At 40.0% G+C, this 27,261-nt stretch overlaps 1 protein-coding gene across 1 annotated transcript in view; it reads right to left on the bottom strand.

Moving 5' to 3' along the window:
* The window catches only part of LOC128265213 (piezo-type mechanosensitive ion channel component-like), a 170,365-nt gene extending 145,339 nt beyond the window's left edge, over positions 1 to 25,026 (bottom strand). Inside the window, exons 1-2 of the mRNA XM_053001088.1 lie at positions 24,934 to 25,026; positions 24,737 to 24,884 (exon numbers count right to left, since the gene is read on the bottom strand). Of these exons, the coding sequence (XP_052857048.1) occupies positions 24,737 to 24,884; positions 24,934 to 25,025 (240 nt within the window). The 5' untranslated portion in view covers position 25,026. The remainder of the gene's footprint in view (positions 1 to 24,736; positions 24,885 to 24,933) is intronic.
* Positions 25,027 to 27,261: the final 2,235 nt, after the last annotated feature.

The following is a 27,261-nucleotide window of genomic DNA, read 5'->3' as shown; positions in this document are numbered from 1 at the left end:
CCTTCTGCGGATTCCGCCAACTCCAATTCGCCCGTCATCGCAGCATTTGGCGGGGTATCCCTGGCGGGGGATTCGGTCAAATCGATCTCAGAAATATCCATTAGGACCTGGTCGAGCAAGCGATCTTCCCATTCGTTGAGTTGGTCGATCGGATGAGCACGGTTGGGGAAGTGCTGGAGATCTACGGCCCCATCCCACCGCTGTCCAGCGTCTCCTCGATGGAGATAATCTGGGCGAGATCTGGCCGAGGTGTCCACGTCCTGCAGATCTTGCTGCGGCGATGTTTGGAAGCAACGGGGGAATAGTGGCCTTTCTCCTTCGTCGTCTTCACTGTCGGAGATCAGCTCGAATCCCGCTAGGTATACGGGATCCGGGGAGTCCGACGTTATGACCCTGGGGTCGCACCTGGGTTCGGGGAGTCCTGCTTCCTGTACGGGTTCTACATCCCGCAAACGACCCTGGTTAGACGGAGAGGTCTGAGTACTCCGGCTAGACAGTTTCGCCTTCTTGACCCGCTACACGGCTGGGGATGTCTGGACCCCTAGAGAAATCGAAACGGGGAACAGCACAGTCCGTCGGGGCGGGGTCCTCGGTTGTCCTGCCCTCTCGCCGGCTGCCTTCTCGACGTCAACGTCGGGATCTGCCACTCTGCGATATTCCAACGCCGGGGGCAGAGGTGGAGATGGCGGTTCGTCGACGTAGGGTCCCTCTGCAGGCAACCCCGGGACTTTGATCACCACCGAGCGGACGTCGATACGCATAAGCGATACGTGTCCAGCGTACCGGCAGACCTGGTCTTCGGACGTGTGATGATACGAATGCTCCACGTGGGAAATCTCGAAGGACTGGGTCTTGGGTAACCCGGATGGCCAGACCGAGGGTCGCGTCGGGTCCACGGGTAATCCTCCTCCGAGGTGGGCCGTCGGGACTCCGTATAGTATGGCTCCCCTGGTCGTCGTCCGTTGGGGTAACCGCTGGCCCCACCCGGTGAGCTTTCCCTGGAACTTGGAGGCCTGCTGAATAGCTCCGAATCCCGGTCACTTTCGTCATTTTCGTCGTCTTCCAAGCGGTAGGAAGCTGACTGGGCTGATAATATTGCCGCAACCCGTCAGGTCGGGGGTTCCACAAGCCTCCGCGGAGTCCTGCGAACCGGGATCCTTCAGGAGCCTGGAAACCGTCGTCTGTCTCCACCGAGCTACCGTCTGCCTCGCCGTCCGAAGTGAGGAACTCCTCCTCGATTGCTTCGTCGCCTCTGTCAACGTAATCCATCTCCCTGTGGAAGGCCTCCGTGTCGTGGGAGTCGTCCGACAACACAATTACTTCATCCATCTGAAACGGTAAACTAAACGTATTGGTATTGCCCCACCTCTTCGAGCTCCCTACCTGACGGTGTAGCTAACAAAGGACTCGGTCTTAATCTGTTACGATGGTTATATAATGGTTACTCGACTGGTTATACAATGGTTATACAGTGGTTATACAATGGTTATACAGTGGTTATACAATGGTTATTGGCGGCTTATACAATGGTTATACAATGGATATTAGAAAGGGAAATAAGCATTGTTACGGGCCAAGGAGAGACGACGTTTGTCTTGCTCTCTCTGAGTTTTTTCACGGGCTTCGTCTTGTTGTTTTTGGCGTTGAGTGCGCTGATCCACGTTCTTACTCATTTGTTTATTGTTAGTGTGTTAAGATCAATTAATTAATTAATCAAAACTTTAATTTACGATATGCGAATTAGGATCGCGAATCGCAAAACCTCGCGTTTATAAATTTTTTCGAACGTTTTCGACTAAGTGGCTTATTGTTTTTCCGGAGCGTTAAGAAAACACGTCTACACGCGACCGAAGTTGACTTTGACTTTGACATGCAACAAACTGGACTACGTTTCACCAGGCAGTCCTACATACTGGCCAACAGATCCTAGAAAACTACCTGATTTAATTGATTTTGCTGTGACAAAAAATATTTCTCGCAATCTAATATCTGCAAAATCGCTTTTGTATCTATCATCGGACCTCTCACCAGTGCTAATAACTCTTCTTCAAAGCCCGGAATTAATCGAGCACCCTTGCAGGCTGACGTCGCATCGAACCAACTGGCTGAAGTTCAAAAAGTACGTAAGTTCCCACATCGAACTAACTCCACAGCTCAACTTCAAGGAGGACATCGACTGCTATGCCAATGCACTGGAGTCTGTACTCGTCGCAGCGGCCAAAGTCTCTACACCGCAAGGGAGGGATGGGCACACACACCAACACAAAACTAACCTTGAAATCGAACAGCTTGTTTTGGAGAAAAGACGTTTGAGGCGTGCTTGGCAAACCAGCCGATCGCCATCCTCAAAACATAGTCTTAAGGAAGCTGGTCGCAGACTTACCAGGGCTCTAAGGCACGAAGAAGAAAAATCACAACGCCAGTACATTGAGAAACTTTCACCCACCAGCACCAAGCATCCCCTGTGGAGGGCCCACCCAAATCTAAGTGCGCCGGCCGAAACAGTAATTCCCGTAAGAGACTCTTCAGGCAGCTGGGCCAGAAGCGACAAAGACAGAGCCTGTACATTTGCTTTACACCTTCGAAATGTTTTTCAGCCAAACCTTGCAAATAATTCATTCACACTACCGTCGCCGTCAATTCGAGGTGGAACTGAGACGGCGCCAATTCTGTTCCAAGCAAACGAAGTTGCAAAAGTCATCAGCGAGCAATTAAAAACAAAAAAGCCCCCAGGCGGTGATCTAATAACTCCTAAGATGCTAATTGAACTCCCAAACTGTGCAGTTGAGGTAATTTGTAAACTATTTAACGGTATTACACGACTTGGCTACTTCCCAAAAAAATGGAAAAAGTCGGTAATCATAATGATCCCAAAGCCAGGAAAAGATCACACAATACCAGCCTCATATAGACCGATAAGTTTACTCTTGTGTCTGTCAAAACTGCTCGAAAAATGCCTTTTGACACGCATAATCCCATATCTGAAAGAGCACAACATTATTCCGGCGCATCAATTTGGCTTTCGAGAAAGCCATGGAACAATAGAGCAAGTTAACAGATTAACAAAAGAAATACGAACTGCATTTGAGTCTCGGGAATACTGCAGTGCGGTATTTCTTGACGTTGCGCAGGCTTTCGACCGTGTCTGGCTCGATGGCCTTATGCATAAAATCAGAACGTTACTACCGGAAAACACTCACAGTATACTTGAATCGTACCTTTACAACAGAGCCTTCGCCGTGAGATGCAACACTACAATATCCGACGATTACACGATTGAGGCTGGAGTTCCTCAAGGTAGCGCCCTTGGTCCAACTCTATTTCTTCTTTACACCGCAGATATTCCCACGAACGAGCGGCTAACTACTTCTACATTCGCAGACGATACCGCGACCTTAAGTCGGTCCAAATGCCCAATTCAGGCAACAGCACAACTAGCTGATCATCTCGTGGTAGTGAAGAGGTGGTTATCAGACTGGCGTGTAAAAATAAATGCGCAAAAGTGTAAACACATAACGTTTACTCTTGACAGACAAACGTGTCCCCCGCTAACTCTGAATAACACGCCACTTCCACAAGCTGACGATGTAACGTACCTTGGCGTCCATCTTGACAGAAGACTTACATGGCGGAGACATATTGAAGCTAAGAAAATTCATCTTAAACTAAAATCCAATAACTTCCATTGGCTCATAAACGCTCACTCCCCCCTCTGCCTAGACTTCAAGGTTCTGCTCTACAATTCAACGCTTAAGCCAGTCTGGACTTACGGCTCCCAATTGTGGGGAAACGCGAGCAGCAGTAACATCGACATTATCCAGCGAGCACAATCAAAAATCCTGAGAACTATCACTGGGGCACCTTGGTATGTTCGGAACGACAACATCCACAGAGATCTTGGCATTCTACCCGTAAAAGATGAAATTTCAAAACAAAAGGCGTCCTACCACACCAAGCTAACTTCTCATCCAAACCAGCTCGCCAGGGGCCTAGCCAGGGTTTCCAACCGGACCCGATTGCAACGAAATGACCTTCCAGTTCAGCAATAGTTATTAGAGCCCTTACATCCCGCGTCAGTTAACTTGACTGTCAGATATAGCTTTTTAATTTAAGATTTTATATACTTATTGTTAGTCTCAATTCAGAGAAGGTTCAATAAAAAAAATGCATATGTAAAAAATGTAAATGTAAATGTAAAAAAAAAAAAAAAATTTTACTGATTGCCATTCGTTGAAAGCATCCAGAGCAAAAATTAAATTATCATTTAGAGTATACCGTTGGTGGGTCTTATACAGTCATCAGCGCTCATCTGGAGAGAGAGCTGGATTCAAGCAAAGAAACTGCAGGACTCGTTGTCTACCAGTTATACCCAGAGCTTTCGGGTGGTCCATTACTAATCAAGTTTATTAGTCTATTTTACACTTAGGCTGGGAAAAGACACTCGACAAGGTGTATGAACATTATTGGTTACCGTTGGTGGGCCTTTCCACAGTCATCTGAGTTTGATTTAGAGTACCGAGAAGGAAAGCGTATGGCACATGAACATTTCTTTTCAAGAAATCCGGTGGATGAAAAGAGTAGTCAAATACAAAAAAGGTTGCTAAGAAGCGTGCGGAACTGATGAGCATCACCGAGAGCTGGATCCAAGCAGAACAGCAGCGTGATCAGGAGATTTTCAATACAATTAAAAAACAGAGTGAAGACGAACTTTCTGAAGATTAAGTTACAACTTATGCGACGAGGGCCAACGTGTTATACATAAAGATTCAAAGAAACTGCAGAACTCGTTGCCTACCAGTTATACCCAGAGCTTTAAGGTAGTCTATTATTAATCAAGTTTATGAGTCTATTACCGAGAGCTGGATCTAAGCAGAACAGCAGCGTGAGCAGAACAAATAAAAAACTGAATGAAGGCGAACTTTCAAAAGATTTGGTTACCACTTATGAGATGAGGGCCAAGGTGTTATACAGAAAGATTTAAAGAAACTACAGAACTCGTTGTCTACCAGTTATACCCAGAGCTTTCAGGTGCTCCATTATTGACCAAGTTTATTAGTCTATTCTACACTAAGGCTGTAAAAAGACACTCGACAAGGTGTATGAACATTATTGGTTCGCAGGAATGTCAAAGTACAGTTGCTAAAGAAATACTCAAAGTCGTTCATTTGAGGAACTCCTCTTACTCGTGTAAGCACTGGTGAAATGATCATTCGTCTAACTGACCCGACAAAGACAGTTCAAAGGCGTCCATATCGATTCAGTCCCAGAGAAAAGGAAATATAAAGAGGAAAAATTTAAGAGTTAATTGAGCATAAAGTAATCAGACGTAGCTGTTCCCCTTATGCCAGTCCCGCACTGTTGGTAAAAAAATGGATCTGCTGGGCTTTGCGTAGATTATCGTGAACTCAATAGAAACACAGTTGCTGACAAATTTCCATTACCGTTAATATCTGATCAGATTGCTAGATTGCGGGAAGCCAAGTATTTCCCTTGTTTAGACATGGCGTGCGATTATCACCAAGTGCCGGTTCATGCTGACTCAATTGTGACACCCGACGGTCAGTTTGAGTATTTGGCGATGCCCTTTGGTTTTAAAAATGGCCTTTCGGTATTTCAAAGAGCAGTGATGAATGCATTAGGCGAGCTAGTTACTCATTTGTGATTGTGTTCATGGATGATATTATGATTGTGGCATCCACTAAGGAAGAAGGATTTGAAAGACTGAAAATTGTTTTAAACGTTTTAATAGAAGCTGGTTTTTCGTTTAATATAGAAAAATGTTCCTTCTTGAGAGAAACTGTGCAGTATTCGGGGTACGAAGTACACGCTGGTGAGATTCGTCCAAACTTTCGTAAAGTTGAGGCGCTATGTGCTTTGCCGCCACCTAAGTCCGTTACTACATTACGCCAATTTATAGTTCGTTTCAGGCTTTTCTCAGGTTATGAAGCCTCTGTATTCACTCACATCTGAGAAAACCAATTTTGTTTGGAAAAGTGAGCCTGAGGTTATCCGCAAGCACATTATTTAAATTCTCACAAGCAAACCAGTTTTGACAATATTTGATCCAACATATCCTATAGAGTTGCATACGAATGCGAGCGCCATTGGTTATGGCACCATGCTCTTCCATCATATTGCAACCAAACCGTATGTGGTGGAGTATTTCAGCAAAGCCATAAGCCCTTGTGAGTTTAGATACACATCGTACGAGTTAGAAACACTTGCTATTGTCATGCCCGTAAGTATTTTAAACACTTTTTGTACGGTAGAAAGCTTGTTATTTTTACTGATTGTAATTCGTTGAAAGCATCCAGAACCGTTGGTGGGCCTTTCTACAGTCATCTGAGTTTGATTTAGAGTACCGAGAAGGAAAGCGTATGGCACATGAACATTTCTTTTCAAGAAATCCGGTGGATGAAAAGAGTAGTCAAATACAAAATAAGGTTGCTGAGAAGCGTGTGGAACTGATGAGCATCATCGAGAGCTGGATCCAAGCAGAACAGCAGCGTGATCAGGACATTTTGAATACAATTAAAAAACTGAATGAAGGCGAACTTTCTGAAGATTAAGTTACAACTTATGCGATGAGGGCCAACGTGTTATACAGAAAGATTCAAAGAAACTGCAGAACTCGTTGTTTACCAGTTATACCCAAATTTTAATGATAATAATTTAATAATTTGAATTGTACCAATATCTTGGACTATAACAAATTGTTTAAAGACAATTACAATTGTTAAAGACAATAAAAATTACACTGCGAATCATTAAAAAATAAATCAACCAAAGATCATTTAAAAAAAGTGTCCTAAAAAGTCAAACAGCTGTTTTTGTTACCGCCGCGTATGCAGGCACCATCCGCTCGCAAAACAACAACAAAAGCTAAAGTAGTTTAAAGTTTTCTCAACCACTTGAGAGCAGTCGGTGTTTTAAGGGGCACGACTGCTATATGCCCTGTTCCCATTTCAAAGGACTGATTTCTAATAATTGGAATACAAGTAAAGAGAAGACTATTTTTCGTTAGAATTACTGGAGTTACTCCCGTTCGTTGATTGACAGTTATTAAGAATCCGTTTGGATAACTATAGTTTTATTTTACTCCCGTATATTGTTATTAAATTTATCCGGGAATCCGTATGGATTCTTTTTGAGTCTGTTAACAACTTATTAATGCTAACCTAAGTGCTCTCAAAGAAAGCCGGCAGAAGGCCCGACGTCGGCAGCGACTAGCAGAATTGACGCCAGCGCTATGGGCAGAGCCTTGTACTTCGCATCCGCTGCATAGCCCGCTGCATTACTTTACCGCCTTGGTCAGTTGGGACCGCTGACTTAGCTCCTCGTGCCCGGTGCATTCCCCAATCACTCAGCGAGTCGGGTTTTGTATTTCATTCTTACAGACTGCTGATTTGAAGAATTGCATCCGGTCTTGCGACACCTTTGGGTTCCGTGCTAACGCCTTCCTCCTTTAAGTTAAGGCCGTTCTCGGACTTCTTCAGAGTAGATTTTAGTACATCTGTCAAGTTGCTCTGGCGTCTACGAACGCAACGTCGATGGAGTCAATAGGTGACGAAGAGCGATCACCAAAGTAATACCGCTAGTTAAGAGTGGCTTCGTTAGAATTTCTTCTTTAAGACTCTCGATGTGTTGAAGTTTTTTCAGGCTTAGTTCGTGAAGGACAGGCAGGCTCAGCTGCTATCTGTGGCCCGTGCTATTAATGTGGGTCACCATCGATACTGCAGGTTTCTTCTTCAGTATGCCATAGTGGTTTTTAAAGAGGGTCTTGTTTATTATAACGTAGTCGTCGAAGGTTACCAGATATGTGCCCCTATGAAGGTTTTTAGGGCTGTCAACGTATTGAAGTTTCGCAGCAGCATCGTGATTAATTAGTATTCCGTCGTCGATAGTTGTTATTGGACTGAGGTGGCCTGGAATGGTGCTGCACTTGGCGACGGCTCCGGAAACTAATTTTTGGGCGCATGACGAGGAATCGGATTTTCTGCAGAACGTTGTTCCAATTGAAGCGTCACAATGGTGGATGGCAAACGACTTTCTACCACAAATAGCGACTAAATAGTCCTCCCTAAAGTCTAGAATCCTATTACTATGTTGTATTGGGTAAAGAGAAATTTTCTTACATACTTAATTAGGCTTAGGGTATTTTATGATGTATGCTAATGTATTATATCATTATTTTGAAATGCTTTTATCTAGGATACTTCAAAAAGATCGGTAATGCAAAATTTTGTGAGCCTTTCGTGATTAATTTCTATGTTATCAATTTCATTCAGAATTGCTGGGTTTATTAAGTTTACTTTTGCCTATGTTATGGCGAATATTAAACTAGGGACTATTTGTCTCATGTGGTCCTGTGTAAAAGCGTCGATTGTAGCCTTTGTTTCGAATGCGTAAAGTTCATATGAAGTTATATAAGTGGCTTGTGACGTCTCCATCCGTTAACGGTATGTAGTCCGAATGTAGTCATTTACTTTTAAGGCAGTGGTCATCGAAAAGGTCATAGTCAGAATAAAAGTCCAAGCGTTAATTTAAGACAAGAAAGAAGGATAGAACAAAAATCTAAATTTAAAATTAGGTATAGAAGAATCGTCATTTCAAATTGTCCTTATGGACCAACCTCCCTTTAATAAGAACTGTCGTCCCAAGGTCTGCTTCAATTACTTCCTTTGAGCATATGGGAGATGGTTTATTCCCCAGGCGTTTATTTGATTTCAAGAAAACCTTGTCGCCAACCTGATAACTTTTGTTAGTCCTGTTTTTGTTTATTTGGTCTAAGCTTTTTTCCTGGGCCAGTTGAATTTTTGACTTTTCGACTTTTAGGCAACGCGCTATATTAGCAAGGGTGCTGTTGAATCTTCCGACCTGTCTGTTCGAGGTGCTGTGCATGGGGGTTGCATTTTGAATGTTAATGTTGAAATTATTTAATAATATTGGCTTAATAGTATTGGAGTTTAATGATCTTTCATTGTCACATAAATTGTTTGCGTATTTGGAAAAAAATTCACAATATTTAAAATTGGGGATTTTATATCCACATAGCTCTGGATGCGATCGGATGTAGAATAACGAACTTAGAAAATTTATGGAAAAATTTATTTAACACATGTGAGAAAGAGTTTAATATCTGTTGAAAATATGTCTATATGGAGAATTTCTCCTGGATAACATGGTATCGGCATTTGGCTGACTGTTTGCCTTGTAGGGTGACGGCTTGGAAAAAATAGTCTCTCAGAATCTGTTTAACGTTTTCTTGAGCTGCTCGATGGGCTCTATTATGTTCTAAAATTACTATTTCCTTTTGTTCTTATTGATCAGGAATATCTGATACTAGAAACTTGCAATGTTTAAAAGTCGTAGAGGGAAATGCCTTGATTAGTTTATGCTGAATTAATTAATTAATTAATCATTAAACTCCGAGATTATTAAGTCAATATAATTAAATAATATCAATATTAACATTGAAAATGAACTCCCTTTGCACAGCACCTCGAACGGACAGGTTGAACGATTTCACAGCACCCATGCCGAAATAGCGCGTTGCCCAAAAATCGAAAAAGAACTAAACAACACTAAGGAGGTTATCTTACTTGACAAAACTTAATGCAATAGAACTATCCACTCAGTGACTAATAAAACGCCTATAAAAATAGTACACTCTAGGTCTTCAGAGTTCGAAACCGAGATTAGTACAAAAATTAAACAGGCCCAGGAAAAAAGCGTAGAAGAAGGTTTTCTTGAAATCAAATAAACGCCTGGGGAATAAACTATATCCCCTATGCTCGGCGGAAGTAATTGAAGCAGACCTTGGGATGACAGTTCTTATTAACGATTCTTCTAGACCTAATTTTTAATTTAGATTTTTGTTCTTTCCTTCTTTCTGGTTTTAGGTTAACGCTTTGGACTTTTATTCTGACTATGGACTTTTCGATGACCACTGCCATAAAAACAAATGACTACTCACATTGGCAGTTCGTAATGAATGGCATTAACGACATCTGCTTTACTACGTCTAAAAGTGTTGCTAGAAGAGTTAAAAGGTCGGAAAAACGAATAATATGTCGGTTTTTTTTTTTTTTTGAATAGAATAAAGGTTTTCGTAAATGGGAAGTCTGCTTCTTCAATAATTATCTGATTACGGAAACAATTTACTGATTTGTCCATTGACTCTATAGTGAATCTTCGCTATGAATGATCTAGACCAACAATGCCATCGAATTCCTTTAGGTTTTCAAAAATAAACAAATACGAATTTTCGTTAAATAGGTTTATTTTACAGTTTTTTTTTTCCATTTTAGTGGAGCCATGAAGGGATGAGACCATAAAAGGATCATCCACGTATTTTATGTGTGTCAAGCCAGGCAAAGGTTTTATGTAGTTTTTCGATGCACCTGCATCTCTTAAAAGTCGAATCATTTTCCCCGCTATCCTTCGGCTTATATACGGAAGCAGGGACTCCCCTCTAACAATTACAGTCTTCGGTTGGGAGTAAATCATCCTCGAATTCTCTATATTGTCTTGAGCCTGTATCTCATAGTCTTCGGTGTATTCCTGTTCCTGAGTTGTGGTATTTACCTTTTAACTGTTACTCAGGACATTTCCCTTATATCCTTTGTAGGAATTTGTCGTTTGCCGGGACCGTGAGGAGGGATCAACTTCCATTGGTTCTGGTACTGATTGACCCTGATTTTTTTGTGTAAAGTTTCGGTGCCTGTAACAAGCGTTTTCTGGGTTAAAATGTAGTTGCTTAGAATTCTGACCTTGCCGCCAGTTAGTATTTTTAATTGGGGGTTTTCCCAATTTTTCGTCAGCGTGTCTTGCAAAGGTGGCTGCAAATACACTGCGTTCATGACTTGACTGTGCTTCTTGTGCCAATGCGAGGGCAGTGGGCAGATCGTTTGGTTTTGCTCGAAAAACTGTCATTTTTAGAGAGGTCGTTCAACACTGAAATAAAGGTATGCAGTGCGTCGCTCCTGTATTTTTCGTTATGGACTGTCGCAGTTGCAGTATCATGAGACATCAGCGTTTTGTTTGTTAACAAAGTTAGCTTTTTTTCGAATTCATCATAATACTTTGTCAAGGACATGTCGCCCTGCTGCATAAGGTTGGACAGAGGGTCCAACGTCGGCAGCGACGAGCAGAATTGACGCCAGCGCTACGGGCAGAGTGCTAACCTTGTACTAGTTCGCTGCATTACTTTACCGCCTTGGTCAGCGGGACTAGCGTGGGACCGCTGACTTAGCGCCTCGTACCCGGTGCATTCCCCTACCACTCAGCGACTCAGGTTTTGTATTTCATTCTTACAGACCGCTGATTTGGAGAATTGCATCCGGTCTTGCGACACCTTTGGGTTCCGTGCTAACGCCTTCCTCCTTTAAGTTAAGGCCGTTCTCGGACTTCTTCAGAGTAGATTTTAGTACATCTGTCAAGTTGCTCTGGCGTCTACGAACGCAACGTCGATGGAGTCAATAGGTGACGAAGAGCGATCACCAAAGTAGTTAAGAGTGGCTTCGTTAGAATTTCTTTTTTAAGACTCTCGATGTGTTGAAGATTTTTCAGGCTTAGTTCGTGAAGGACAGGCAGGCTCAGCTGCTATTTGTGGCCCGTGCTATTAATGTGGGTCACCATCGATACTGCAGGTTTCTTCTTCAGTATGCCATAGTGGTTTTTAAAGAGGGTCTTGTTTATTATAACGTAGTCGTCGAAGGTTACCAGATATGTGCCCCTATGAAGGTTTTTAGGGCTGTCAACGTATTGAAGTTTCGCAGCAGCATCGTGATTAATTAGTATTCCGTCGTCGATAGTTGTTATTGGACTGAGGTGGCCTGGAATGGTGCTGCACTTAGCGACGGCTCCGGAAACTAATTTTTGGGCGCATGACGAGGAATCGGATTTTCTGCAAAACGTTGTTCCAATTGAAGCGTCACAATGGTGGATGGCAAACGACTTTCTACCACAAATAGCGACTAAATAGTCCTCCCCAAAGTCTAGAATCCTATTACTATGTTGTATTGGGTAAAGAGAAATTTTCTTACATACTTAATTAGGCTTAGGGTATTTTATGATGTATGCAATGTATTATATCATTATTTTGAAATGCTTTTATCTGGGATACTTCAAAAGGATCGGTAATGCAAAATTTTGTGAGCCTTTCGTGATTAATTTCTTTGTTATCAATTTCATTCAGAATTGCTGGGTTTATTAAGTTTACTTTTGCCTATGTTGAGAATATTAAACTAGGGACTATTCGTCTCATGTGGTCCTGTGTAAAAGCGTCGATTGTAGCCTTTGTTTCGAATGCGTAAAGTTCATATGAAGTTATATAAGTGGCTTGTGACGTCTCCATCCGTTAACGGTATGTAGTCCGAATGTAAATAGTCATTTACTTTTAAGGCAGTGGTCATCGAAAAGGTCATAGTCAGAATAAAATTCCAAGCGTTAATTTAAGACAAGAAAGAAGGATAGAACAAAAATCTAAATTTAAAATTAGGTATAGAAGAATCGTCATTTCAAATTGTCCTATGGACCAACCTCCCTTTAATAAGAACTGTCGTCCCAAGGTCTGCTTCCATTACTTCCTTCGAGCATATGGGAGATAGTTTATTCCCCAAGCGTTTATTTGATTTCAAGAAAACCTTGTCGCCAACCTGATAACTTTTGTAAGTCCTGTTTTTGTTTATTTGGTCTAAGCTTTTTTCCTGGGCCTGTTGAATTTTTGAACTAATCTCGGTTTCGAATTCTATAAAGCTAGAGTGTATTATTTCTATAGACGTTCTATAGTTATAGTTCTATTGCATTTAGTTGTGGCTAGTAAGATAACTTCCTTAGTGTCGTTCATTTCTATTTCGACTTTTAGGCAACGCGCTATATTAGCAAGGGTGCTGTTGAATCTTCCGACCTGTCTGTTCGAGGTGCTGTGCATGGGGGTTGCATTTTGAATGTTAATGTTGAAATTATTTAATAATATTGGCTTAATAGTATTGGAGTTTAATGATCTTTCATTGTCACATAAATTGTTTGCGTATTTGGAAAAAAATTCACAATATTTAAAATTGGGGATTTTATATCCACATAGCTCTGGATGCGATCGGATGTAGAATAACGAACTTAGAAAATTTATGGAAAAATGTATTTAACACATGTGAGAAAGAGTTTAATATCTGTTGAAAATATGTCTATATGGAGAATTTCTCCTGGATAACATGGTATCGGCATTTGGCTGACTGTTTGCCTTGTAGGGTGACGGCTTGGAAAAAATAGTCTCTCAGAATCTGTTTAACGTTTTCTTGAGCTGCTCGATGGGCTCTATTATGTTCTAAAATAACTATTTCCTTTTGTTCTTATTGATCAGAAATATCTGATACAAGAAACTTGCAATGTTTAAACGTCGTAAAGGGAAATGCCTTGATTAGTTTATGCTGAATTAATTAATTAATTAATCATTAAACTCCGAGATTATTAAGTCAATATAATTAAATAATATTAATATTAACATTGAAAATGCACTCCCTTTGCACAGCACCTCGAACGGACAGGTTGAACGATTTCACAGCACCCATGCCGAAATAGCGCGTTGCCAAAAATCGAAAAAGAACTAAACAACACTAAGGAGGTTATCTTACTTGACAAAACTTAATGCAATAGAACTATCCACTCAGTGACTAATAAAACGCCTATAAAAATAGTACACTCTAGGTCTTCAGAGTTCGAAACCGAGATTAGTACAAAAATTAAACAGGCCCAGGAAAAAAGCGTAGAAGAAGGTTTTCTTGAAATCAAATAAACGCCTGGGGAATAAACTATATCCCCTATGCTCGGCGGAAGTAATTGAAGCAGACCTTGGGATGACAGTTCTTATTAACGATTCTTCTAGACCTAATTTTTAATTTAGATTTTTGTTCTTTCCTTCTTTCTGGTTTTAGGTTAACGCTTTGGACTTTTATTCTGACTATGGACTTTTCGATGACCACTGCCATACAAATAAATGACTACTCACATTGGCAGTTCGTAATGAATGGCATTAACGACATCTGCTTTACTACGTCTAAAAGTGTTGCTAGAAGAGTTAAAAGGTCGGAAAAACGAATAATATGTCGGTTTTTTTTTTTTTTTGAATAGAATAAAGGTTTTCGTAAATGGGAAGTCTGCTTCTTCAATAATTATCTGATTACAGAAACAATTTACTGATTTGTCCATTGACTCTATAGTGAATCTTCGCTATGAATGGTAGCGATATCAGATTCCGAGTTGTGCTGTAAGGGATTCGCGTTCTGTCGTGAGTGGGCATCGGCTACCACATTTTGTTTGCCAGGTTTGTAGAAAATGTTTGCGTTATGGTCGTCAATAAAATATTTTCAGCGTTTCATTAGGGCATTCGTATTTTTTTCGGATACTGCATACGTCAGAGGTTGATGGTCAGTATAAATGTTTAATTTTCTTACCCCATACAAATAATTTCTCAGGTTTTTAAGCGCCAATACAATGGCTAGAAGTTCGCGCTTATTAGTGGCGAAATGCATTTCGTTGTCACGGATTGCTCTGGAGATCCAGGTTATTGGACGATTTTCCTGTGACAATACAGCCCCAAAGCAGAATTTGCTGAATTCGGGGTTTTTTAGAATTACGTCTTCTGACGCTAGAAGGTTAAAGGTTTTCAAATGATTCTAGTTGTTTGAGTGATAGCTCAATTTTGATATTTTTTGATTGATTTGTGCTTACTTTACCATTTGCGCCTTTTAAGATCTCCGTTAGGAGTCTTGCGATTGTGGCAAATCTTTTTATAAAACATCTATAATAGCTGCAGTGACCCAAAAATGATCTTAGGCTATAAAGTGAAGTAGGTGCTTGGGAGGCTTCGATTGCCTTTACTTTATCTGGGGACGTTGTAAGTCCTGCGCAAGGCACAATTAATCCCAAGTATTCTACGCTCCTTTTGAAAAACATAGACTTTTCCTGAGATACCCTCATGCCAGCTTCATATAAGCTTTTTTCTTCTTGATTTGGTGAAAACTTGATTTAAGGTCCAATGTTGTAAAATACTCGGTATTGTAGGGTACTTATCGACAATCGTTTTCTGATTTAGTTTCCTAAAATCGAGGCCCACTTAGTGATCATTAAATTAAATTTTTTTCTAACCGCTATGGGGACATCATCGACATTTAAAGTTATAAAATTAACATCCTTGTATTATGTACAATCCTAGCGGTACTAAGGTCAATTCGAGCATTTACTTTCTTTAAATGATCTATACCAACAATGCCATCGAATTCCTTTAGGTTTTCAAAAATAAAAAAATACGAATTTTCGTTAAATAGGTTTATTTTTAAAATTTTTTTTTCCATTTTAGTGGAGCCATGAAGGGATGAGACCATAAAAGGTTCCTCCACGTTTTTTATGTGTGCCAGTCCAGGCAAAGGTATTACGTAGTTTTTCGATGCAGCTGTATCTATTATATTATATTATATGGATGGGCTTGATTAGGGTCTGCAATAGCCCCAGCCCTCTTAGTGATAATTAAATTAAATTCTTTTCTTACCGCAATGGGGACATCATCGACATTTTAAGTGATAAAATAACATCCTTATATTTAGCAAATTGCAAATCTTCCGATCCTGAATTATGTTCAATCTTACCGGTACTAAGGTCAATTCGAGCATTTACTTTCTTTAAATGATCTAGACCAACAATGCCATCGAATTCCTTTAGGTTTTCAAAAATAAACAAATACGAATTTTCGTTAAATAGGTTTATTTTACAGTTTTTTTTTTCCATTTTAGTGGAGCCATGAAGGGATGAGACCATAAAAGGATCATCCACGTATTTTATGTGTGTCAAGCCAGGCAAAGGTTTTATGTAGTTTTTCGATGCACCTGTATCTCTTAAAAGTCGAATCATTTTCCCCGCTATCCTTCGGCTTATATACGGAAGCAGGGACTCCCCTCTAACAATTACAGTCTTCGGTTGGGAGTAAATCATCCCCGAGTTCTCTATATTGTCTTGAGCCTGTATCTCATAGTCTTCGGTGTATTCCTGTTCCTGAGTTGTGGTATTTACCTTTTAACTGTTACTCAGGACATTTCCCTTATATCCTTTGTAAGAATTTGTCGTTTGCCGGGACCGTGAGGAGGGATCAACTTCCATTGGTTCTGGTACTGATTGACCCTGATTTTTTTGTGTAAAGTTTCGGTGCCTGTAACAAGCGTTTTCTGGGTTAAAATGTAGTTGCTTAGAATTCTGACCTTGCCGCCAGTTAGTATTTTTAATTGGGGGTTTTCCCAATTTTTCGTCAGCGTGTCTTGCAAAGGTGGCTGCAAATACACTGCGTTCATGACTTGACTGTGCTTCTTGTGCCAATGCGAGGGCAGTGGGCAGATCGTTTGGTTTTGCTCGAAAAACTGTCATTTTTAGAGAGTTTGTTCAACACTGAAATAAAGGTATGCAGTGCGTCGCTCCTGTATTTTTCGTTATGGACTGTCGCAGTTGCAGTACCATGAGACATCAGCGTTTTGTTTGTTAACAAAGTTAGCTTTTTTTCGAATTCATCATAATACTTTGTCAAGGACATGTCGCCCTGCTGCATAAGGTTGGACAGAGGGTCCAACGTCGGCAGCGACGAGCAGAATTGACGCCAGCACTACGGGCAGAGTGCTAACCTTGTACTAGTTCGCTGCATTACTTTACCGCCTTGGTCAGCGGGACTAGCGTGGGACCGCTGACTTAGCGCCTCGTACCCGGTGCATTCCCCTACCACTCAGCGACTCAGGTTTTGTATTTCATTCTTACAGACCGCTGATTTGGAGAATTGCATCCGGTCTTGCGACACCTTTGGTTTCCGTGCTAACGCCTTCCTCCTTTAAGTTAAGGCCGTTCTCGGACTTCTTCAGAGTAGATTTTAGTACATCTGTCAAGTTGCTCTGGCGTCTACGAACGCAACGTCGATGGAGTCAATAGGTGACGAAGAGCGATTACCAAAGTAGTTAAGAGTGGCTTCGTTAGAATTTCTTTTTTAAGACTCTCGATGTGTTGAAGATTTTTCAGGCTTAGTTCGTGAAGGACAGGCAGGCTCAGCTGCTATTTGTGGCCCGTGCTATTAATGTGGGTCACCATCGATACTGCAGGTTTCTTCTTCAGTATGCCATAGTGGTTTTAAAGAGGGTCTTGTTTATTATAACGTAGTCGTCGAAGGTTACCAGATATGTGCCCCTATGAAGGTTTTTAGGGCTGTCAACGTATTGAAGTTTCGCAGCAGCATCGTGATTAATTAGTATTCCGTCGTCGATAGTTGTTATTGGACTGAGGTGGCCTGGAATGGTGCTGCACTTAGCGACGGCTCCGGAAACTAATTTTTGGGCGCATGACGAGGAATCGGATTTTCTGCAAAACGTTGTTCCAATTGAAGCGTCACAATGGTGGATGGCAAACGACTTTCTACCACAAATAGCGACTAAATAGTCCTCCCCAAAGTCTAGAATCCTATTACTATGTTATATTGGGTAAAGAGAAATTTTCTTACATACTTAATTAGGCTTAGGGTATTTTATGATGTATGCAATGTATTATATCATTATTTTGAAATGCTTTTATCTGGGATACTTCAAAAAGATCGGTAATGCAAAATTTTGTGAGCCTTTCGTGATTAATTTCTTTGTTATCAATTTCATTCAGAATTGCTGGGTTGATTAAGTTTACTTTTGCCTATGTTATTGAGAATATTAAACTAGGGACTATTCGTCTCATGTGGTCCTGTGTAAAAGCGTCGATTGTAGCCTTTGTTTCATATGAAGTTATATAAGTGGCTTGTGACGTCTCCATCCGTTAACGGTATGTAGTCCGAATGTAAATAGTCATTTACTTTTAAGGCAGTGGTCATCGAAAAGGTCATAGTCAGAATAAAATTCCAAGCGTTAATTTAAGACAAGAAAGAAGGATAGAACAAAAATCTAAATTTAAAATTAGGTATAGAAGAATCGTCATTTCAAATTGTCCTTATGGACCAACCTCCCTTTAATAAGAACTGTCGTCCCAAGGTCTGCTTCCATTACTTCCTTCGAGCATATGGGAGATAGTTTATTCCCCAAGCGTTTATTTGATTTCAAGAAAACCTTGTCGCCAACCTGATAACTTTTGTAAGTCCTGTTTTTGTTTATTTGGTCTAAGCTTTTTTCCTGGGCCTGTTGAATTTTTGAACTAATCTCGGTTTCGAATTCTATAAAGCTAGAGTGTATTATTTCTATAGACGTTCTATAGTTATAGTTCTATTGCATTTAGTTGTGGCTAGTAAGATAACTTCCTTAGTGTCGTTCATTTCTATTTCGACTTTTAGGCAACGCGCTATATTAGCAAGGGTGCTGTTAAATCTTCCGACCTGTCTGTTCGAGGTGCTGTGCATGGGGGTTGCATTTTGAATGTTAATGTTGAAATTATTTAATAATATTGGCTTAATAGTATTGGAGTTTAATGATCTTTCATTGTCACATAAATTGTTTGCGTATTTGGAAAAAAATTCACAATATTTAAAATTGGGGATTTTATATCCACATAGCTCTGGATGCGATCGGATGTAGAATAACGAACTTAGAAAATTTATGGAAAAATGTATTTAACACATGTGAGAAAGAGTTTAATATCTGTTGAAAATATGATTATATGGAGAATTTCTCCTGGATAACATGGTATCGGCATTTGGCTGACTGTTTGCCTTGTAGGGTGACGGCTTGGAAAAAATAGTCTCTCAGAATCTGTTTAACGTTTTCTTGAGCTGCTCGATGGGCTCTATTATGTTCTAAAATAACTATTTCCTTTTGTTCTTATTGATCAGAAATATCTGATACAAGAAACTTGCAATGTTTAAACGTCGTAGAGGGAAATGCCTTGATTAGTTTATGCTGAATTAATTAATTAATTAATCATTTAACTCCGAGATTATTAAGTCAATATAATTAAATAATATTAATATTAACATTGAAAATGCACTCCCTTTGCACAGCACCTCGAACGGACAGGTTGAACGATTTCACAGCACCCATGCCGAAAAAGCGCGTTGCCCAAAAATCGAAAAAGAACTAAACAACATTAAGGAGGTTATCTTACTTGACAAAACTTAATGCAATAGAACTATCCACTCAGTGACTAATAAAACGCCTATAAAAATAGTACACTCTAGGTCTTCAGAGTTCGAAACCGAGATTAGTACAAAAATTAAACAGGCCCAGGAAAAAAGCGTAGAAGAAGGTTTTCTTGAAATCAAATAAACGCCTGGGGAATAAACTATATCCCTATGCTCGGCGGAAGTAATTGAAGCAGACCTTGGGATGACAGTTCTTATTAACGATTCTTCTAGACCTAATTTTTAATTTAGATTTTTGTTCTTTCCTTCTTTCTGGTTTTAGGTTAACGCTTTGGACTTTTATTCTGACTATGGACTTTTCGATGACCACTGCCATACAAATAAATGACTACTCACATTGGCAGTTCGTAATGAATGGCATTAACGACATCTGCTTTACTACGTCTAAAAGTGTTGCTAGAAGAGTTAAAAGGTCGGAAAAACGAATAATATGTCGGTTTTTTTTTTTTTTTTGAATAGAATAAAGGTTTTCGTAAATGGGAAGTCTGCTTCTTCAATAATTATCTGATTACAGAAACAATTTACTGATTTGTCCATTGACTCTATAGTGAATCTTCGCTATGAATGGTAGCGATATCAGATTCCGAGTTGTGCTGTAAGGGATTCGCGTTCTGTCGTGAGTGGGCATCGGCTACCACATTTTGTTTGCCAGGTTTGTAGAAAATGTTTGCGTTATGGTCGTCAATAAAATATTTTCAGCGTTTCATTAGGGCATTCGTATTTTTTTCGGATACTGCATACGTCAGAGGTTGATGGTCAGTATAAATGTTTAATTTTCTTACCCCATACAAATAATTTCTCAGGTTTTTAAGCGCCAATACAATGGCTAGAAGTTCGCGCTTATTAGTGGCGAAATGCATTTCGTTGTCACGGATTGCTCTGGAGATCCAGGTTATTGGACGATTTTCCTGTGACAATACAGCCCCAAAGCAGAATTTGCTGAATTCGGGGTTTTTTTAGAATTACGTCTTCTGACGCTAGAAGGTTAAAGGTTTTCAAATGATTCTAGTTGTTTGAGTGATAGCTCAATTTTGATATTTTTTGATTGATTTGTGCTTACTTTACCATTTTCGCCTTTTAAGATCTCCGTTAGGAGTCTTGCGATTGTGGCAAATCTTTTTATAAAACATCTATAATAGCTGCAGTGACCCAAAAATGATCTTAGGCTATAAAGTGAAGTAGGTGCTTGGGAGGCTTCGATTGCCTTTACTTTATCTGGGGACGTTGTAAGTCCTGCGCAAGGCACAATTAATCCCAAGTATTCTACGCTCCTTTTGAAAAACATAGACTTTTCCTGAGATACCCTCATGCCAGCTTCATATAAGCTTTTAGGAACCCAGTTTATGTCCCTAATATGATCTTCTTTCGTTTTAGAGAAGATGATGACATCATCGACGTACACGTAGCATGTCTTTGATATTTGTTCCCCGTCGGACATCGTCGATTGCCCTTTGGAAAGTGCTGGGTGCATTCTTGAGTCCAAAAGGTAATATACAGATCTCATATTTTCCGTTATTAACAGAGAACGGAAATCTTCTTGATTTGGTGAAAACCTGATTTAAGGTCCAATGTTGTAAAATACTCGGTATTGTAGGGTACTTATCGACAATCGTTTTCTGATTTAGTTTCCTAAAATCGAGGCCCACTTAGTGATCATTAAATTAAATTTTTTTCCAACCGCTATGGGGACATCATCGACATTTAAAGTTATAAAATTAACATCCTTGTATTATGTACAATCCTAGCGGTACTAAGGTCAATTCGAGCATTTACTTTCTTTAAATGATCTATACCAACAATGCCATCGAATTCCTTTAGGTTTTCAAAAATAAAAAAATACGAATTTTCGTTAAATAGGTTTATTTTTAAAATTTTTTTTTCCATTTTAGTGGAGCCATGAAGGGATGAGACCATAAAAGGTTCCTCCACGTTTTTTATGTGTGCCAGTCCAGGCAAAGGTATTATGTAGTTTTTCGATGCAGCTGTATCTATTATATTATATTATATGGATGGGCTTGATTAGGGTCTGCAATAGCCCCAGCCCTCTTAGTGATAATTAAATTAAATTCTTTTCTTACCGCAATGGGGACATCATCGACATTTTAAGTGATAAAATTAACATCCTTATATTTAGCAAATTGCAAATCTTCCGATCCTGAATTATGTTCAATCTTACCGTTACTAAGGTCAATTCGAGCATTTACTTTCTTTAAATGATCTAGACCAACAATGCCATCGAATTCCTTTAGGTTTTCAAAAATAAACAAATACGAATTTTCGTTAAATAGGTTTATTTTACAGTTTTTTTTTTCCATTTTAGTGGAGCCATGAAGGGATGAGACCATAAAAGGATCATCCACGTATTTTATGTGTGTCAAGCCAGGCAAAGGTTTTATGTAGTTTTTCGATGCACCTGTACCTCTTAAAAGTCGAATCATTTTCCCCGCTATCGTTCGGCTTATATACGGAAGCAGGGACTCCCCTCTAACAATTACAGTCTTCGGTTGGGAGTAAATCATCCTCGAGTTCTCTATATTGTCTTGAGCCTGTATCTCATAGTCTTCGGTGTATTCCTGTTCCTGAGTTGTGGTATTTACCTTTTGTCTGTTACTCAGGACATTTCCCTTATATCCTTTGTAGGAATTTGTCGTTTGCCGGGACCGTGAGGAGGGATCAACTTCCATTGGTTCTGGTACTGATTGACCCTGATTTTTTTGTGTAAAGTTTCGGTGCCTGTAACAAGCGTTTTCTGGGTTAAAATGTAGTTGCTTAGAATTCTGACCTTGCCGCCAGTTAGTATTTTTAATTGGGGGTTTTCCCAATTTTTCGTCAGCGTGTCTTGCAAAGGTGGTTGCAAATACACTGCGTTCATGACTTGACTGTGCTTCTTGTGCCAATGCGAGGGCAGTGGGCAGATCGTTTGGTTTTGCTCGAAAAACTGTCATTTTTAGAGAGTTTGTTCAACACTGAAATAAAGGTATGCAGTGCGTCGCTCCTGTATTTTTCGTTATGGACTGTCGCAGTTGCAGTATCATGAGACATCAGCGTTTTGTTTGTTAACAAAGTTAGCTTTTTTCGAATTCATCATAATACTTTGTCAAGGACATGTCGCCCTGCTGCATAAGGTTGGACAGAGGGTCCAACGTCGGCAGCGACGAGCAGAATTGACGCCAGCACTACGGGCAGAGTGCTAACCTTGTACTAGTTCGCTGCATTACTTTACCGCCTTGGTCAGCGGGACTAGCGTGGGACCGCTGACTTAGCGCCTCGTACCCGGTGCATTCCCCTACCACTCAGCGACTCAGGTTTTGTATTTCATTCTTACAGACCGCTGATTTGGAGAATTGCATCCGGTCTTGCGACATCTTTGGGTTCCGTACTAACTTATATACATATATGATGCTGAAATATTAAAAAATATATTATATCATTACTTAATATGCTTAATAAATTCGCCCATGTTCTTTGGGTACCAAGTTTGAAAAGTAGCAAAAGACAAAATATTCTTGATGTGTCGAAACGAAATAAATGCACACATGCTTCCGTGTATGAGAATGCTTTATCTTTGGTCTTTGTATACCAATTCCAGCGCAGGGCAACCTTCTTCAAAATGCTCCTCTTTGCGTCAGAACGATGAGAGAAGAAGAATGAGAGAGCAAAAAACCCGAATGGACACAAAGCTTCGGGGCTTGCTGCTGAGAGCCTGCCGCTTGGAAAATTTTGTGTCCATTTTCGTTATATGAAAATACCTGTCTATATTTTGTGTAATTAGTGATACTAAAGGATTTTTCAATAGGAGCGCTTCAACTTTTTTTTTGAATAAAACACAAACGGTTTGACTTTTCAACTAACTTTTTTTTTATCATCGAATTTGAACATATGTATACATTTAATTATGAAACTCGTTTTCTTTCGCATGACCACCGCGTACACGTTTTACGAAGTCTAATCGTTGAACCCAGTTTTCAACCACTTTTTCGCATAAATCGGTCGAAATTCCAGCTCTGAGCTCTTGCAACGTCGCCGGCTTATTGGCATAGACCAATGACTTCACGTAACCCCAAAGAAAATAGTCTAGAGGTGTCAAATCACACGCGCGCGGCGGCCACTCAACCGGTCCATTTCGCGAAATAACACGCTCATCGAACTTAGTTTTCAATATTGCGATTGTAGCGTGTGCTGTGTGGCATGTGGCCCCGTCCTGTTGATCATCACTTCGAGCACTTCTTGCTCTCAAGGGCACCGGAACATTATGTAGCGAAAACGTAGACTCAAATTTTGCCACTGGACGGTCGACTGTCGAACGGGCTGGCTTGTTAAATGGACCGTAACATGGCCGTAATGCTCTTAAAGGAGCAGCAACAGAACAATTATTTTGATAAAAAATTTGCACAATTTGCAATCGCTGTTCAAGTGTGTAGCGTTCTATGATGAAATGTATACTAATGAAGTTTCATATGACAAGAGAACAAGGAAAAACATGGCGTCGTTCGACGTCCCTATCGGAAAAAAGTTGAAGTTGAACCTATTGAAAAACCCTTTAGTTACAGTGTTCTTATGTGTAAAAAAATCTATGTAATCTTTTTTGGGCACAAGTGTATGTCAAAGCTACCAAGTGTCAATTGTTTTAGTTATTTTTGTTGTTGCACCAGCAACCTTATTGTCCATGTTCAGATGTCAACAGAATACGTTTGCCGAGTTTAACAAAACATTTTTCTCTGAAGCAATGCAGACTCTTTCAAAAAACTTCTAGAAATGATCTTTAAATAAATTTCATAAGCTCATCTTTACGGTAGACACATTCCGCCTTTGTTATCAGAAAGAATGAGCCGAAAAAAACGAGAGAAAAGCATCCCGCTGCGTTTAGAAAAACCCTAGTTATGAACAGCAAAAAAGCATGCGAGATTAAAAATATTAGTACTGTAATAAATAGTTTTTAATATTTTTAGTCTTTGTAAATCCGTCTGTTAAGAACGGGCTTTATTAATTGAATGTCACTTGACTTAAGAATAAAGTTGGCTTGGCTTACAATTCGTATAGCTGCACGAGCAGCGTCGCGGCCAACGCTTATGTATCTGAATATATATGTTAATGTATGCGTAAGTGTATTTGGGCGACGCAAGCAGCGGCCGCGCATGAGAGAGAGAGTGTTATGCTCACATGGTAACCGAATGGTCGGCCGCGCATGCAGATTGTTGTGTGGGTCGAATTACTCCGCACTTGAAGTGCTGGGAATATTTGGACATAAGCAAATGCCACAATGTTGCAGTGATATAAGCGGTGCAGTGTGTACTCGATATGTGAGCATACTACAGTACAGACGATACCTAAATGCATTTCGCTGAATAAAACATATCATAGATTTTTTTTGCGAGTAATAAAAACTACTCTTTAACGATAAGGCGTTTAATATTGTATTTCTATGGTCTTTTTTGCTATCAAATTTCGTTAGTAGCGGTACTGTCCCGGAAGACTAGCACAAAAAAATGAACTTTTCAAACTTGTGGTTTCTTTGATTAAGGCAAGCAGTGGATTTGCCTCAGTGTGAAAATGCAAATTAAATACAAATTATAATACTTATGGTAAAACTTAACTTACCACAAATTTTGGAAATCCAAAAAGTAATACAAAAAAGTTTATAAAATCGCATAAAAATAATAATGTATAAACATCAGTTGATAATCGTGCTGTATGTCTTAAAGCTAAAAAAAACTTGTAGAATCCGGTTAATAATCCTCCTTTTTGCCTATAAAAACATAAAATACATATATGTTATCAATTAACTATGTACATACGCCAAACGCTGCATTGTTCTACGATAATATTCCGATTCAATGTTTTGATACACATATTTGTTTTTCATACCCGGGCGGAGCACGTCTTCCATGTCTCTCTTGAACTCGGTTGTACTAGTAGGGTGACCTTTGTTTGGTACGCCACCGGCTTCTTCCCTTAAAAATTATGCATCATTACTTTTACTAATATTATTATTATTATTGGGGTCAAACTTTTACTGCTAATTTTATGTGAACAAGGTTACAAATTACAGATGATCGTTTTAATTTGTCCAATTATAAGTTGGTTCCCGTTTTTTTTAAACAAAGACTAAGAAATGAACCGCTCATATATTCTCTTAAATAAGACTAATGACAAAAACGGGAAACAAGCATGCGTTTCGCGTCTTTCACTATAAAATTACTCTGATATCAATTCGAATTGTTTCGCGCTTAACAATCATTCAATATGTTTTCTTCTCATTTTGGCAATACAAAAAAATATTTTAATAAAACATGTTTTATATGTAAGCTAACACAGTTATTATTCATATCGTTATCGAATCGGATAGACGCACTTTTGTGAAGCTCCGCCTTAACACCGAAAAATACCTTAAACACGGCTTACAAAAATAAAAACTGCTTAATACAGCACCATAAATAAGAGCAAAACACATAAAAATTCATTTTGCCCGGAATAAATCGGTTCTAAGCTACAAAAATAACACAAGACCACAGAGACAAAACACTCAACACATCAAAACACTCAATCGAAAAACTCTCGTCACCAACACAACACCAACTCAACGAAGAATAAAAACAAAACAAAATATGGTTCTGCCAGAGGGAAAACGCTTAAAAGAAACCTCTGGCACAAAGCGCGGGCGCCCCTCTGACGCTGCCAATGACACTGCCTCTCCAATGCTTATCGCGGCAATGAATAGCCGTTTCGATGAACAAGCCCAGCTGATCAAGTCTACCATCCGTGAGGTCGAGGAGAGGATGCTTGAGGTGCTGAAGGAACGGCTCTTGGGTGTCACCACGGAGATGAATCGCATGTTGCAGCTGAAGCAGGAGGTTGAGGAGCTGCGCTCCCTAATATCCCAAATTGGCACGGTGCAAGGTAAGCTTGACGCACAGAGTGCCGAAAGCGAGGCGCACGCAGCGGGTTTGCATGGCGATCCTTTGGTGGAAGGAGAGAAACTAAGGCCGCTGTTTAACAAGCTCTGCTTTGCGACAAACCTTGTTCCGTCTCCGAGAGTCCGCGACATTTTTAGGGTCCGAAAATCGCAAAACGTGAAGTGCAGTGGGAGAGAGGACATTTACATTATCCAGCAGCTTGATGAGCTCTCAGCGATCACGGCTGCTGAGTCTGCTCTCCCCCTCTCTGGATCCAGCGCACTGGTTGCCGAAGTTACCCTTCGTGCTGCACAAAATAGCTTTCGTAAATAAAAGCTCTTTATAATTTTTAAGAGTAATTTAGGTTTTGGACCTTTTTTCGTCCAAATCTAGCTTGTGCCTTCTCAACTCATACAATATGTGCGTTCCCCAATTTACCTTATACCCCACTATTAATGTAGGTCAATACAAATAATGCAACAGCGAGCAGTCTGCTGAGAATTTTGTGTAAACAGAAGTTGGTCTGAAGATTGTCACATAAATGCTCAAAGCTTGGTCAGAAAAATGGATGAGTTTAGGGAGTTTAGTGTGTGTTTAGAAACATGGTTTGTAAGTGGCTACAGTGACGTCCCTTTTGAATGTGATGGCTACGTGTTGCATAGGTCCGACAGATTAAAATACGCAGGTAGTGTAGCGATTTTTGTAAGCAACAAATACATTCCGAAGCTTATTAAATCAAACCCGATCGAAGGTTGAGTTAAATATTTGTCGTGCTGCCCAAAATAGCTTTCGTCAATAACATCTCCTATGCAGCTGACCTCTTTATTTCTATAGTTTTTAAGAGTAATTTAGGTTTTCCATTGGTAATCTCTTTTCGTTCAAATCTAGCTTGTGCCTTCTCAATTCATATGTGCGTTTCTAAATTTACCTTATACCCCACTATTAATGCAGGTCAATACAAATAATGCAACAGCGAGCAGTCTGCTGAGAATTCTGTGTAAACAGAAAGTTGGTGTGAGGATTGTCCACATAAATGCTCAAAGCTTGGTCAAAAAAATGGATGAGTTTAGGGAACTATTTGTAGGATCCAATGTTGATGTAGTGTGTGTTTCAGAGACATGGTTTGTAAATGTGATGACTACGTGTTGCATAGGTCCGACAGATTAAAACACGCAGGTGGTGTAGCGATTTTTGTAACCAACAAATACATTTCGAAGCTTATTAAATCAA

Source organism: Drosophila gunungcola, unplaced genomic scaffold (genome assembly GCF_025200985.1).
Source record: "Drosophila gunungcola strain Sukarami unplaced genomic scaffold, Dgunungcola_SK_2 000101F, whole genome shotgun sequence".
In the NCBI taxonomy this organism is placed as follows: Eukaryota; Metazoa; Arthropoda; class Insecta; order Diptera; family Drosophilidae; genus Drosophila; species Drosophila gunungcola.
Note: the sequence above shows the minus strand (reverse complement) of the source record. Positions and strands in the feature narration are given on the sequence as shown.